The sequence below is a fragment of the Mytilus edulis genome, chromosome 6, assembly GCF_963676685.1.
Source record: "Mytilus edulis chromosome 6, xbMytEdul2.2, whole genome shotgun sequence".
Lineage (NCBI taxonomy): Eukaryota > Metazoa > Mollusca > Bivalvia > Mytilida > Mytilidae > Mytilus > Mytilus edulis.
The window spans coordinates 81,645,555-81,659,977 of NC_092349.1; the positions used below are offsets into that span (position 1 = coordinate 81,645,555).

Genomic DNA, 14,423 nt, shown 5'->3' on the forward strand with positions numbered 1-14,423 from the left:
TGTTCGCATTTGAAGAACGAAAGACAATTATTTCTACAAACTAAATTTTCAAATAGCCCAAATATAATTTCATTTTTCTCACTATTTAATCGTAAAAAACAATCTGTCTTAAGAAAACTGTGTTTATTTATTTAAGAAATAATTCATGGGGGCTTGAATATATCGTGATTTTACCACGGGTTGGCCCTTTATGACAAATATTTTACCCCTGAGCGATAGCGAAGGGTAAAATATCGGCATAAAGGGACAACCCGTGGTAAAATCTAGATATATTCAAGCCCCCATGAATTATTTCGATTCTGATAGGACACATACGGCAATTCTTTTCGGGATCGAAGCGCTCTAGGTGTAGGCAAATATTTGCCGTTCCCATAAATAAACGCACTAATAAACTAGCGTAAAAGAACGGAGCAAACTGCATTAGTGACATGCTTAATTATATTGTATGTTTCTCTGTAAACTTGTATTTTAAATTAGTTTTTAGAGAATAAAGTATCTATCTATCTTTAAAGAGCTCGCTGTGAGACTCAAAAAAATAATAATTGTTGTTGTTGTTGTTAATTTCGTCTCTTGACAATTATACCAAATTTTTGTTTGTATGTACATTTGTGTTGAATTTAATCTGGGACTATTATACGTTATACTAGTAATTCCAGATGTAATCATTGATTTAATCCATACTTGAATTTATCCGGGATGTAACGGACATTCTATCAACTTGAAGTTGAATCGGACAAAGAGATTATTGCAACCTTGCCTTTGTTAAAAAATCTTTTATTTTCGTGAATTTTATTCATAGATTGTTTTTTGTATTTTTTTGGAAATTAAAAAGATAAAGAAGAATGTATTTCCAATTTAAACATGTTAAAGGATCCACTTGGGTGGGGTTTAACTAAAACACGTACAAACTACCATGTAAATTGAAAGTATTGCTAAGTATCCCATGTCTTCTCATTTTTATATGGCATGGTTAGCATATATGTAAAGGGCATATGATAGAGTGACAGAACTTGCGGAAATGTAAGCCTATGGTTACAACATTCACTTACAACATTCATAAAAATAAATAAAATTGAGAAAGGAAATGGTGAATATGTCAAAGCGACAACCACCCGACCATAGAGCAAACAACAGCCGAAGGCAACCAATGGGTCTTCAATGTAGCGAGAATTCCCGCACCCGTAGGTGTCCTTCAGCTGGCCCCTAAAATATGCATAATAGTACAGTGATAATGGACGTCATACTAAACTCCGAATTATACACAAGAAACTAAAATTTAAAATCATACAAGACTAACAAAGGCCATACATTTGTGTTAAGAACTTATGGGATGACATAATGCATTGTACAAATAAAGTATATATGTAACTAAAGTATATGGAGGGGTATACGTGTTTTTGAGCACTCAATGAATCTATCTGACCTCAGTCAAAATGATTTAATGCAACAAAAGAACAAAATGGAAAACAATCTGTTGCAGACGGCTTCATTCTACAGCTCGATACGATGCATAAATAGAAAGTGACACAAATACAGTAGACACCGGTAACTGCTGACTAGACTAAATACATATAGATGAAATAGCGGCGAAAAAAAGAGTGACGATTTAAGCAACTGCATCCTCTCAAAAAAACATTTCTTTTGAACAATCGGGGTTTTTTTAATTAGCAAACGCATTTCAAGATACTATATGTGCCGTAAAATCCCATTGATTCGAACCGACTTACACTGTAGATTGTTGTCCCGCTAAGTGTGGACTCGGAAAGCACACGATTATCATACGCACACTCGGAAAGCATACTTTAAATACGAAATCTCAATAAATTTACTCATGCCGTTTAATTCTCTTTAAATAAAGATCAAAGGCGAATTTAAAAAAGACATGCCATTCTTGAATATTGTCATCATGGTCATTGAGACCGTGAGTAAAAGAAAAGTAAAACTTATAAGTCGACAACGAATTTTTTTTACACTGCCATGGAAAAAACGAGGGGGTTGGGACAACAGTACACAAAACACAATATAGAAAAGTAAAGACTGGGCAATGCAATCCCCAAAATTACCGAGGGAAAGGTGGGACCGGATCTCTGGTGCTCCGGAGGCATAAGCAGAATTGCCTCCACACATGCAGTCACCCGTCGTGTTAAAATTGAGTCCAACTATAAGAATAGAAAGAAAACTGTGAAAGAATAAAGGATTTTGTAATAAAAAAAATGAAATACATACAGAATAAAGAAGTCATGACTTAACAAACAAATCCAACAGTAACATGATGTGCAGGATCATTCTTTCAAGAATAAGCGTGGTGTTTAAAGATAAATAAAATGCCTCAAAAAGTTAAAATATACAGAAGGTATTCGTCTTTGTTTATGTTGTACTTTCACGAAAGTTTGTTTTGCCATTTACTCAAACCAAATTAAACATGTTAATTAGGAACTGAATGCCTTTTATATAGTTATATTGAGTGCTAAAGCGTTTGCCAAAGCACAAATATATGTTTGTTCAAAAACGCCAGATTGTTTATAGTTATTAAACTGAATAAAATTTAAAAATGTTTGCTAATGGATTTAAGAAAAAGAAAAAAAAAACAATTAATAGATATATATACAAACATTTTCAGAGTTTCGGATGATTAACACATTTTGTTCTATAACCTATAACATAAAATCAAACAGACCTAGAAAAATCCAATTACCGTGTTCGCTATATTCATGGACCCATTGGTGGAATTTGCCTGTTGTCTGCTCTATGGTGGGATTGTTGTCTCTTTGACACATTCCCCATTTTCATTCTCAATTTTATTATTAATATTACGGTTATATTGGGTTATATGACTGACGTCCGTCGGCAGTCTTCGGAGGTACATTGTTTATTTTAACTTGACTTTTTACAATTGTGATAAACGTTGTAATATTTTATAATTAACATATGAAAATTTGTGTCAAACCGGTGATCTTAATAAATCTGACAGCCAATGCCTCTGTAAATGTCTGTTGATAAGGCTAGCAAAGCTATATTTTGTATTAGAAAACTATTATTTTCTGAAAAGATGAATTTAGTACCACATTTAAAGCTTTTTGATTCATGCATTAAACCTATTCTGTTATATATCAGTGAAGTTTGGGCTACTATTAGTTTAGTGAAACAAAATACTACCATCGAGTCAAACTATGCAAACTTCAGTCCAAATAAAATTAAAATAAAATTTGCTAAATTTTTATTGGGTGTAAATAAAGGTGCTGTTAATAATGCTGTACTTTCTGAATTAGGTTTATTCCCACTTTCATTGTCAGCCCTTAAAAATACAATTAACTTCTGGCTTCATATCATTATTATGGACAGTGAGAGTATGGTAAAGAAAGCATACAATGAAAACTTAAACTTTCCTAATGGTTTTTGTAGTAAATTAAAAGTGTTATTAGGTAAACTTGGTTTTCAGCATGTCTGGGAAAATCAAAATACTATGTCAATGAAAAAATTACACTTTTCCTTTCAAAAGAAATTAGAAGAGGAATTCAGAAAATACTGGAAACAAGCTCTTTTTTGTGACTCTAATAATGGTAATAGTCATGGTAATAAACTAAGAATATATCGCAAAGTTAAAAATAATTTTGATTTAGAAAAATATCTTCTACTGGACCTTAACAAAAGTGTTATTTCTAAAATGAAACTAAACTTATCTTGTTCACACATATTTATAAAAGATGGAACTATATCACTTAAAAGATAAGTTTAGTTTCATTTTGAAAAGTAATGATACGGACATTAATTAGTACTGTAAGTGTAGCTGGAATATTAAGTGATATACATGTATGATTTGAACATTCATTTAAACATGTTAAAGCAAATATAATGTTGTTAAGAGCTTTTAAAGTATTAAAGCTGATTGTAATAGCTTGAATTAATAATATTGTATGAATAACACCTCCACGCAATGTAAATATAAAATATATATCTCTTATCATGATCATTGAGAAAATCTTCTTCTTCTTGCGAATACGGGAGTAGCCTTTTGACTCCTAGGTAGGTGTGTAAAACTTCCCCGAAAATATGTTTGGTTGGGTTTTTTTTGTTTGTTTGTTTGTTTGTTTGTTTGTTTGTTTGTTTGTTTGTTTATTTTTGTATTTGTATTTTGTAAATGTCGGCTGGTATCATTTCTGTATAGGAATTTACACCAATAACATTATTTGATTTGATTTTAACAAGGATTTGTATAGTACGACTATACAAATCCTTGATTTTAAACATGTAAAATGATATGTGTTCGTTCTTGTACTCTATTTGCAATAAGTAAAAGATGGTGATTAGTAGTACCATTATATATTTTGATTAAAAAAATATAAAATAAAGAAATTGTATTTGAAAATCAGGACAAAATTTTAAATCTTTTAAGGAATACAAATTATATAAAAGATTTAAAAATTATAAATTTGATAAAAATTAAAAGAGTCTCGCACATTTGTTATTTCGTTAGTGACGCAAGAAGTGACCGGAAGAGACAAGTTTTTGTTGAAGAAGCAAACCAGGTACACATTTTTAGGGTTAATCTTGTCCCCATTGTCCATTTTTCTGCATGTTTATCGATGCTAGTAATAAAATTGTGAGTCAAGTTATGTTTTCTTTATATTCAGTGAATTCTTGAACATATTGTCCATGTTGGGATAAAAAGAAAATAGTGAACGACAAAAAATTTCATGAAAAAGATGAACGTAAAAAAAGTTTACTTTCAACTTTAGAAAACCTTACAAATGGTAGATTGGAATATGTTTAAGATTTTATATTGAAAAATGTAGCATTGTCAGTCTCAAAATAAAGAAGGCCAATCAAAACGAATTACAGTGTATCCCAAACTCGAATACTCTTCCCCTGTCTGGGATCCGTATGAAAAGGAATCCGGGTCAGTTCGCGCTCATTCACGTTCGCTCCCACTCATGTTCGCCCCCTTCCACTTTCGCACTCTACATGTTCGCACCCAAAGTCTGTTCGCATCCTACATGTTCACGCCAAATTTTAATTGGTTTTGTATTTAATCAAGTTTTGGCAAGTGTATTCTTATATTTGTTGTCATTGTCTCAAAATAAAGTGAGACAGCATTTTTTTTTGCGTTGAATAAATTTTAATCACAGTTTTGGATAGTGTATTGTTAAAAAAAAAAATCCTTTCTAAATTAAGTGGTATTCTGTCAACGTTTTATTTTGTGTTGAATAACTCTTAATCATGTTTTGGTAAGTGTGTTGCTATAACTTTGTTTCATTGACTTGTTTCAAAATAAAGTGAGATTCTGACCGTTTTTTTGTGTGTGTTGAATAAATTCTATCATGATTTGGTTATAATTTATAATAGAGTTGTGTATTGCTATATTTTATTGTTTTAGATCAAAGGGACCAAGCTGTTAAAAACAATTATCTTGTGTGTTTTTCATTTAAAATCTTGAATGTTTTACTTAATTACACCAAAGCAATTTATAACAACAATCAGGATTTTCCAATTATTCAACTGGAATTTGAATTAAAATTGAGTGCGAACGGACCTTGGGTGTGAACGTGCGAAGTGCGAAAGTATTGGACGCGAACGAACCTGATACCACAAAAAGCAACATATCACTCAGGTTGAGCAGGTACAGCATAAGGCAGCCAGGTTTGTCTTTAACGATTATAAAGACAGATCACCTGGAGCAGTTTCCAACTTACTTAAATCTTTAGAATGACTTTGATATTTTTGAACTGACTAAAATTAGCAATTTTTTTAAATTCATCAAGAGTTTGCAGGAGTGTTTGGACCCTGGTAATTATTAATAAGTTAATAATCTATTTTAAATATTCAATCACAATCCAAATTCAGCTGTTTTAAATTTTTAATGTTGTGTCCATACTAGCTCAACTGTTCAGGGTTCAACCTCTGCTGTCACTTAACAACCTCTTGTAAATGCATTAAACCGTTCACTTCTGAATTAATGAACATGATGAACATGTGTTCTAAGCTTACAGTTGAAATGACCCTTACATACTATAAAAAGTGTTTACATGACATACTTTAAACCAAAAAGTTTGAAGTGAGAAGACCAATGCAGAAAATGAATTTCTCAATAGTTTTCTCTCTCTTATTTTTTCAGATAAACACAGAAGCATGAGTGAAATAAGTGATTTAGACAGGTACATATTTTTTTTAACTGGTATACATTTATTTTCGTAATCTGTTCTTGTAATGTATAAATTAATGTCTATTTAAATTAGAAACACACTTTGTTGAGTTTTAGAAATAAGAAGATGTGGTATGAGTGCCAATGAGACAACTCTCCATCCAAGTCACAATTTATGAAAAGTAAATAAAGGTCAAAATACAGCCTTCAATACAGAGTCTTGACCCACACTGAACAGGAAGCTATAAAGGGTCTTTAAGTCACTAATCAGTAATGTAAAACAATTCAAACAGCCTTTAAAGGGAAAACTGGCAATGTCTAATCTTAAAAGAAAGGAGAATCACTTATGAACCACATCAACAAACAAAAAGCTCTGAACAACACTATGTTACAGATTCCTGACGTAGGACAGGTGCAAGCAAATGCAGCTGGTTTAAGGTGGTACCCAACACCTTAACTAAAGTTAATTTGACTCGTTTAATTTTCATAAAATTTGACAAAGTATTTACTTTGACACTTTGACAAAAGAAAAATTACACTGGTTATATAGCAGTTTGACAAACACTTATTTTGATCATCGAGCAGCTTAATATTCCCTAAACAACACAACGTAATTAAAACGTTTAGCTGATTTTACAGAGTTATCTCCCTGTAGTGTAAGGTACCACCTTAAAAGTTTTAAGGCAATTTTCATCAAGTTCTAACGAAGTAACAAACTTATTTTGTTGAAACTAAAAATTATATGATGTACTCGCGGAAGTGATTAATAGTCTGAAATAACATGCAACTAACTTAAGTCAACGTTTGTCGCACTTTGATCAGCAAAACACCCTATACCTCAACCTGTTCTCAATCCAGATAACTCTAAAGGGCACATGGCGGCAAATTTTTAGAAGAAAGAGGTCAGCAAAAAATATGTGGCGTCATGCCATGCTAAATTGCTTTAGATAAGAACACTACAATGTAATACCCTGTATATTATTTCATAATGATGTCAATAAACTATAAAGTTAACATCTGTACTTATTGTTATTTTTCTGTAGACAAATAGAGCAACTGAGAAGATGTGAAATAATTAAAGAGAGTGAAGTGAAAGCATTATGTGCCAAAGCCAGAGAGATTTTAGTAGAAGAAAGTAATGTACAGCGTGTAGATTCTCCTGTAACAGTAAGTTATCTCCTTTAAAGATTGTTAAAAAATCCATTAACAATTTTATAAACTTAATAAGTGTTCAATATTTAACTGAAGCTTAAAATGTGGAGGAGAAATTTAGTACAAAAAACAACCACTTTTCCCTGCTGTTTGCTAATGCCCAACATCACTATACTATACATAAAAAAAGGTGTGGTATGAATGCCAATTAATTAAGACAACTCTCCACAAATTAACAGCTATAGCATAGATGCCAACTATTACGATTTTTTCTGTAGTTTTTCCGATTTTGCGATATAAACTACGCTATTACGGTCAAAGTCGAATAGTTACGGATTCCCAATCATCGACGTTCAATTTTGTAAAACGCGGATTTTTATCATTACTTTTCCGTCCTGGTCCAGTATTTAGGAAACGCCAATGTAATGCTTCCGGTTTCTCGGGAGTTATCAACCTATTGTTGAGTAACTAACTGACTTCCGAAGAGTCAAACTTGAACTTGCATTTTATTAAGTAGCTTTCCCCCTTTCTCTACTTCTTTTGACAAAACAAAAATATTTGAGTCGAGAACATCTGAACAATTAATGAATGGAATACATACTACAGTAATTTTGATTGGTAAATGCACGTTTATGAATGATTACTGAAAACTTTTCAAAAATACGGAAAATTTGATAGTTTGTTACTGATTGTGTCAAAAGGGGGTTGGCATCTATGCTATAGGTTAGTACAGCCTTCAACATTGAGCAAAACCCATACTGCATAGTCAGCTTTAAAAAGCCCTTCAACCTTTTTTTCTATAAAAATAATACATGATCACTAGATGTGGGATAAAATGGTATGATACTACATCTATCCATTACATGACAAAGCTGTGAACAGTTACCGGTCACTATAATGCCTTCAAAGGGACAGGATTTTACTGGGATAAATAAAGCTTGTTTTCAATGTAAATGCACAACGGATTGTTTGGAATTTTTAATTGTGCAATACTATTCAAAGTTCTTACATGTAAAGCTGTATACATAAGTTTTTTGTTGAAAATTTGAATTATAAAATTTAGTAGAATGACTGTACTAGAATTATGCTACATAAACATGTAGAAGTGAAAATATAAAAGTTTCGAATTAGGTTGGACAATTATGAAATAATTTTATAAATACTTTCTTTTATCTCTGGTTTAAAACAAAGGGCTCATATATACAGGAGAATACTAAATAATTATGTTGTTGATATTTTTAGGTGTGTGGTGATATACATGGACAGTTTTATGATTTAAAAGAACTATTTAAAGTTGGTGGAGATGTTCCAGACACAAATTATCTATTTATTGGAGATTTTGTGGATAGAGGATTTTACAGTGTAGAAACATTTTTATTATTATTAGCATTAAAAGTAAGTATCAGCTTTTAGCTAAGTACTGATAAATCTTTAACAGCTAATACAAACAACAAGACTCCAAGCATGAATTTGAATATTAAATGTACCAGCTACAATTTGAAGTTCTTTTCGATATGATAACGACGTTAACATTATACAAGTAGAAAACCAGGTATTGAGGTGGTACCTAATACCTTGACTTTAATTTATTTTGGCTTGTTTAATTTTCCTAAAATCTTGTCAAAATATTTAATTTGATCATTTGACAAAAATATAAAAATTTCAAATATTTGAACCATACACTTAGTCTGAAAAATTTCATTGGATACATTGCAATTTGGAAATTTCTAATTTTGATCCTTGAGAAGCTTATTGTTTCATTGTGTATTAAAATCTTTTTCAGGTTAGATATCCAGATAGAATAACATTAATTCGTGGCAATCATGAAAGTAGACAAATCACACAAGTTTATGGTTTTTATGATGAATGTTTGCGGAAATACGGGTCAATAACAGTATGGAGATATTGTACAGAAATATTTGATTATTTAAGTCTTTCAGCAATTATAGATGGAAAGGTAGGTTTTCGTTAACATAAAATTTCAGATATCAAGCTCAATTTAGAATTTAGAAAACATTGTGAAAGGATGAATATTATGCATTTCGTTTAAATCTTTTTAGCAATATTGTTTGAGATATTCATAGTTAGTTAACATTATGGAAAGTACACAATATACATTAAATACATTAAATTTAGCATAGTTTGCAAGAAAAACAGCATTAGAATGCTTTTCAACTAACAAAAAAGGACTGTAAACCATTAAATATATTTTCAGATATTTTGTGTACATGGTGGGTTATCTCCCTCTATACAGACATTAGATCAAATCCGTGCAATAGACAGGAAACAAGAAGTACCGCACGATGGTCCAATGTGTGATTTATTATGGTCAGATCCAGAAGGTAAATTGACTTCTGACATCATGCCTATTATAGAAACTGCTAAAGTTATATAATATTTCTTAAGGAATTAGAATAGTATTTTTATATTATCATTATAATGTTTGTGAATCTTTTTTCGAGAAAGTATACATTGCAGGCTTCTTTTAGCCATTATTGTACTATATTTCAAAAACATTAAGAAAATTGGAGAATTGGGATATGAAATCAGTCTCTATGACTGCAGTTAAGTTGTGCATTTATTTAGAGTTAATATGACGGTAGCAAGTATGAGTAAAATAAGAGTTGCTTCTTTTATAGATTCCATTACAAATCTAAAAAATAAGATCTTTTAAATGAAAGTAATTTTTCTCATCCTTTTTTTATAGATATGCAGGGTTGGGGAGTGAGTCCTCGTGGAGCAGGATATTTATTTGGTTCCGATGTTGCAGCACAGTTTAATGAAGCTAACCATATAGATTTAATATGTCGAGCCCATCAGTTAGTAATGGAGGGTTACAAGTGGCATTTTAATGAAACAGTATTAACGGTGTGGTCAGCACCTAATTATTGCTATAGGTAAATATTAAAAGTCAATGTATTACGAGGATTATAATTTACATATGCATCAACAAATAGCATGTACATTGTCACATGATTATCATTTAAATATGCACCAATAAATTGTAAGGACAGTTTTGTTTACAATGTCACAGATTGATAATTGATATAAATGATAAGTTTCATTTTTGATTTTAAATGATTTCCCATAGATCTAACAAATTTGTGCTTTAGTCAGTTTCTTTAATCCAGTTATGTTTTTTCTACCAATGGGTTCCACGATTCTTACGCTTTTAAAATCTTTCAGAGCCCTAATTTGCTGACACAAAGTCAATGTTTTATTAAAAAAAATTCACGGTTATCTAATGACAGAAATTTCCAATTTGTGACATACCGCGACTTGCGTTCTTGGACACAGCGTATTACTCGTAACCCAAATATTTCATGCCCTTCTGGTAATCTATCTCTATTTTCCGTAGATGATATTGTCATCATTGAACAGCAGAATTTGTCAACATAATCGTTGTAAAGTAATAGAAACAAGAAATATGAAACAGGAAGTTCAAATGAAATGAAATTATTGACAGTTACCAGTAACGGAAATGAACAAAATCAGGAAATCGTAAATTTTTCAAAATAAAAAAAAATCGGGGCGGGGATGAAAATCTATCAATAAATTTTAATTGGCCTAAACTTAAATATCTCATATTCTTCAATGAAAAGATTTTGCTTTCAAAAGAATTCCTCAGATTGATAAATGCTACTTTCCTTTATAGATGTGGTAATGTAGCTGCCATTTTAGAATTAGACGAGCATTTACAAAGAGATTTTACAATATTTGAAGCTGCACCACAGGTAAGTTATTTATTATCCGAAAATTATCAATGTATACCCAAGCCAAGCTAAAAGCCAAAAGCGACTTTTCAATCAATTGCATTCAGCAGAACATGTGACAATATTATTGATATCTCTTAAAATTGAAAGTTTTGTCAGAGATCAATATTCTTTATTTCTCAAAATACAATATGTTTTGTTCTTAGTAGGGGTTCTCCCTCATATAATATTGATTGTGAAATATAGTTTAAACAAACTGTTTCCTTTCCTTACTCATATATGTAATACTTATTGCCTAAATATAGTGGCATTATAAAATAAGACATGATAGGATTGTCTATGAGACGACTAATCTCCAGAGAATAAATGTTGTTGATAAATGCAACTGAAGTCACCCATTATACTTCAACATTGAGCAAAAACTACCCCTCATAGCAAGCAATAAAAGCCATGGCCCATCATGACACGACAAAATGTTAAACTTTAAAATATGCATAAGACTTATTGATGAATATATGTTTAGAGAGTAATCATAATAAATTATTTTATATTTGTAGGAATCTAGGGGAATACCATCAAAGAAACCACAGCCAGATTATTTCTTGTAAAGACTTTTAATAACATGGGAACAACTAAACTGGATCAATTTGTTTTTAAGGGTCATAGATATACCAGGGGTATAACATTCTGTTATACATGAGGAAGTCTCAGAGGACATTGTCATACTCATTTATCAGAGGTTTTTACACCTCAGTTTTTCATACACACAACATTTTGTAAAAAGATCAAGAGCACTGAATTATGTTGCAAATAAACATGTAGTTTTCTTTTGTGGAGTAAAAAATTGTATTAATAGAAAAGTTGTACTTTTAAACTTACTTTCAGTTTACAGAAAATGTACATTTAAATATATGTAGTGTTATATTTTTTTTGTATAAAGCAATTCATCAATACCATCAAAAGCAATAAGTAATAAATAAGTGCATCAGGGCTTTCTTTAAGAATAAGATGGACGGCAATTTACCAAGTTTACTGTGTGATTTCTGATAGATTTCAATACTAAAAATGATTCTTTTAAAACCCTGGAAATGTCATACAATATCCTTCAGTTTAAATTTTGAATAATTGCATTGATCAAGAGTCTTGTTTTACAAGATTTAAATTTAAATATACTAAAGTTTGTTGTAATATAAATATGACACCAACTTCTTAGGATCCATTATTTACAAATTTCTGTCAGGCAATTGTGGAAATTAATCCCTTCTACTACCCTCTATTGGTTGCAAATTGCTGTTTTCATGATATAAGTTTACAGAGGAATGCACTTGCATAAGGCCACATATTTAATACATATACAACATCAAGTGCATTTTTTAGTCATTTGGTGTTTACAATTTTTGTAGGCCTCCACCATGTGAAGTTGACAAATCATAAATTTACTCAGTCCTGTTTTATTTTTAAAGTAGGTTCTGTACAATAGTAAAGTACCATAATGATATTGACACAGTCATTTGCTGAAAGGTTTAACACTGTTTCCTTTCATAATTCTAACCTTGTAAAGAATATTTCATACAAGCTGTACTTAAGTGAAAGGTACACCAGAATTGTGAAAAGATTTAGCATATAATGTGGTGCCAAAGTCCCCTGAAACTTTACAAATGAACATTCATTGTTTACATTTTTTTTCCCTTTCTGTACATGGTTTCACAAGTGTCTCATATTGAGGATCTATGTCACTGGACTTGTTTAGTTAACATACAAGTCAGCAATGTTTCTTTCTCATTTTGTACAAATGCTTTGAATGACTGATTTAAATTACTTTTGACCTCTTGATATTATGTACGTTTGATCAATTCTTGCATTGTGTTTATTTTATGTATGCAATATCTGTAATACATGTATATTGTTCTGAAACAGCATTATGATCTGGTGTTATTTTATAAGGAGACGAGCGCTATTCAATAATTTTATCCAATTTCCAAATTGCCACAGCAAATTACAATCAATCATCCAATTTTCATTGTAATTTTGTAGTATGGTGAAGTGCTATTCTTTTTGGGAAAGGGGTTAAGTTCCAAATCTCCCTTGAGGAAAAGGATTAGAATCTTAGCTGTGTACTAGTACAAGGAAAATGTATAACTTGTATGCATCAGTTGTAATACCTGTAGCGGTTCTATAATATCATTAGATTTGAATGAATATAGATATGACTTTTATTCACAATTCTGAAAATGTTTGTTTAATCTTCTCTTTTTTTTCAATTGAAAACTGGGCGCAGAATAATTAAATTTAAGCGAAACTTAAATGTATCATAGATTTATAATATCATTTTTAGTATATTTCCTATCCAAGCTGAAAATTAAGTACCCTCTTATAACCTGACAAATTATTTGGTTGCAGAATAATTAAATTTAAGAGACACTCCTCTCTTTACCCGACAAATTATTTGTGTCTGAAAGTTAAAATAAGTTGAGAAGTTGATATATCAGAAGCCATAATAGATCATTTGTTTATAAAATCATTTTTTATCTTGCAGATATACACATACTTTTTTACTGATTTTATATGTAAAGATATAAATAGTGCTATCATCATTTGTAAATAAACATCCCATGTACATTTTAGGTACTGAATAATCTGGATCTGTAATAGGTTACAAGTACTTCACTCATGTGCAAAGGTAATAATCGAATTGATGGGGATTTTTTGTATTGTGCAGGATTTCTTCTTGTAAGGACATTAACCATACAATGCTTTCCAGACCTAATAATTATAAAGAGCACTTCTTGAATCTTACAATTTGTCTCTGTTTTCTAAAGACAAATCTACACATTGATATGAAATACCAGTTGAATTGTATTATAGAAAATTCTTAATGTTTTAACATTTTCATACTTGGTATTTTTTTTTATTGTAACTCTATTGTTCAGAGTTAGCAGTTATATGTGTGTTGGATGAACTTATGAAAATATATAAAGAGAAAATCAAGTGATAATTACACTAGTCACAAATGGTCCAAAAGTTGTAATATCTAAAAGTGACGTTTAAGTGTGATTTATGAACATACAGTATATAGTATAGAGGTTGTATGTGTGACCAAAAGTATCACAAAATTTAAGATTTTGTCATTGTAAATCTATTCATTGATTTTGACGATTGAGTCATTTGATTTTAATATTAAATTATTTAAACATAATGAACATTGTTTTCTTTAATTTCAGTACCAATTAAGTATATATGTATATGTATATATTAAGTGCCTAGAAAATCAACCTTAGGATGTTAGAGTAGATTTGATTTGTAACTTCCTCCCCGGCGCCGGGGCTGGAACCTGTATTTGGATATATAATTTTGCATACAATGTTGCAATTAAATCTTGAAAAACATGTTGACTGCATTAAAAAAAAAATTCTTATGAA

General features: G+C 30.7%; 1 protein-coding gene across 2 annotated transcripts; it reads left to right on the forward strand.

Annotated features, from left to right (window-relative positions):
- The first annotated feature begins 4,446 nt into the window (after positions 1-4,446).
- Positions 4,447-14,200, forward strand: LOC139528605 (serine/threonine-protein phosphatase 4 catalytic subunit). Of its 2 annotated transcripts, none has more exons than XM_071324641.1 (9): positions 4,447-4,523; positions 6,109-6,152; positions 7,183-7,306; positions 8,534-8,686; positions 9,075-9,248; positions 9,507-9,633; positions 9,999-10,188; positions 10,947-11,025; positions 11,562-14,200. In XM_071324641.1, exons 2-9 carry the CDS (start codon positions 6,127-6,129, stop codon positions 11,610-11,612), a joined length of 924 nt encoding a protein of 307 aa, XP_071180742.1. In that variant the 5' UTR covers positions 4,447-4,523; positions 6,109-6,126; the 3' UTR covers positions 11,613-14,200. The 2 variants fall into 2 exon arrangements, with proteins under 2 accessions (XP_071180742.1, XP_071180741.1); XM_071324640.1 differs by having other exon boundaries at positions 4,452-4,526; positions 6,113-6,152.
- The last annotated feature ends 223 nt before the right edge of the window (positions 14,201-14,423 follow it).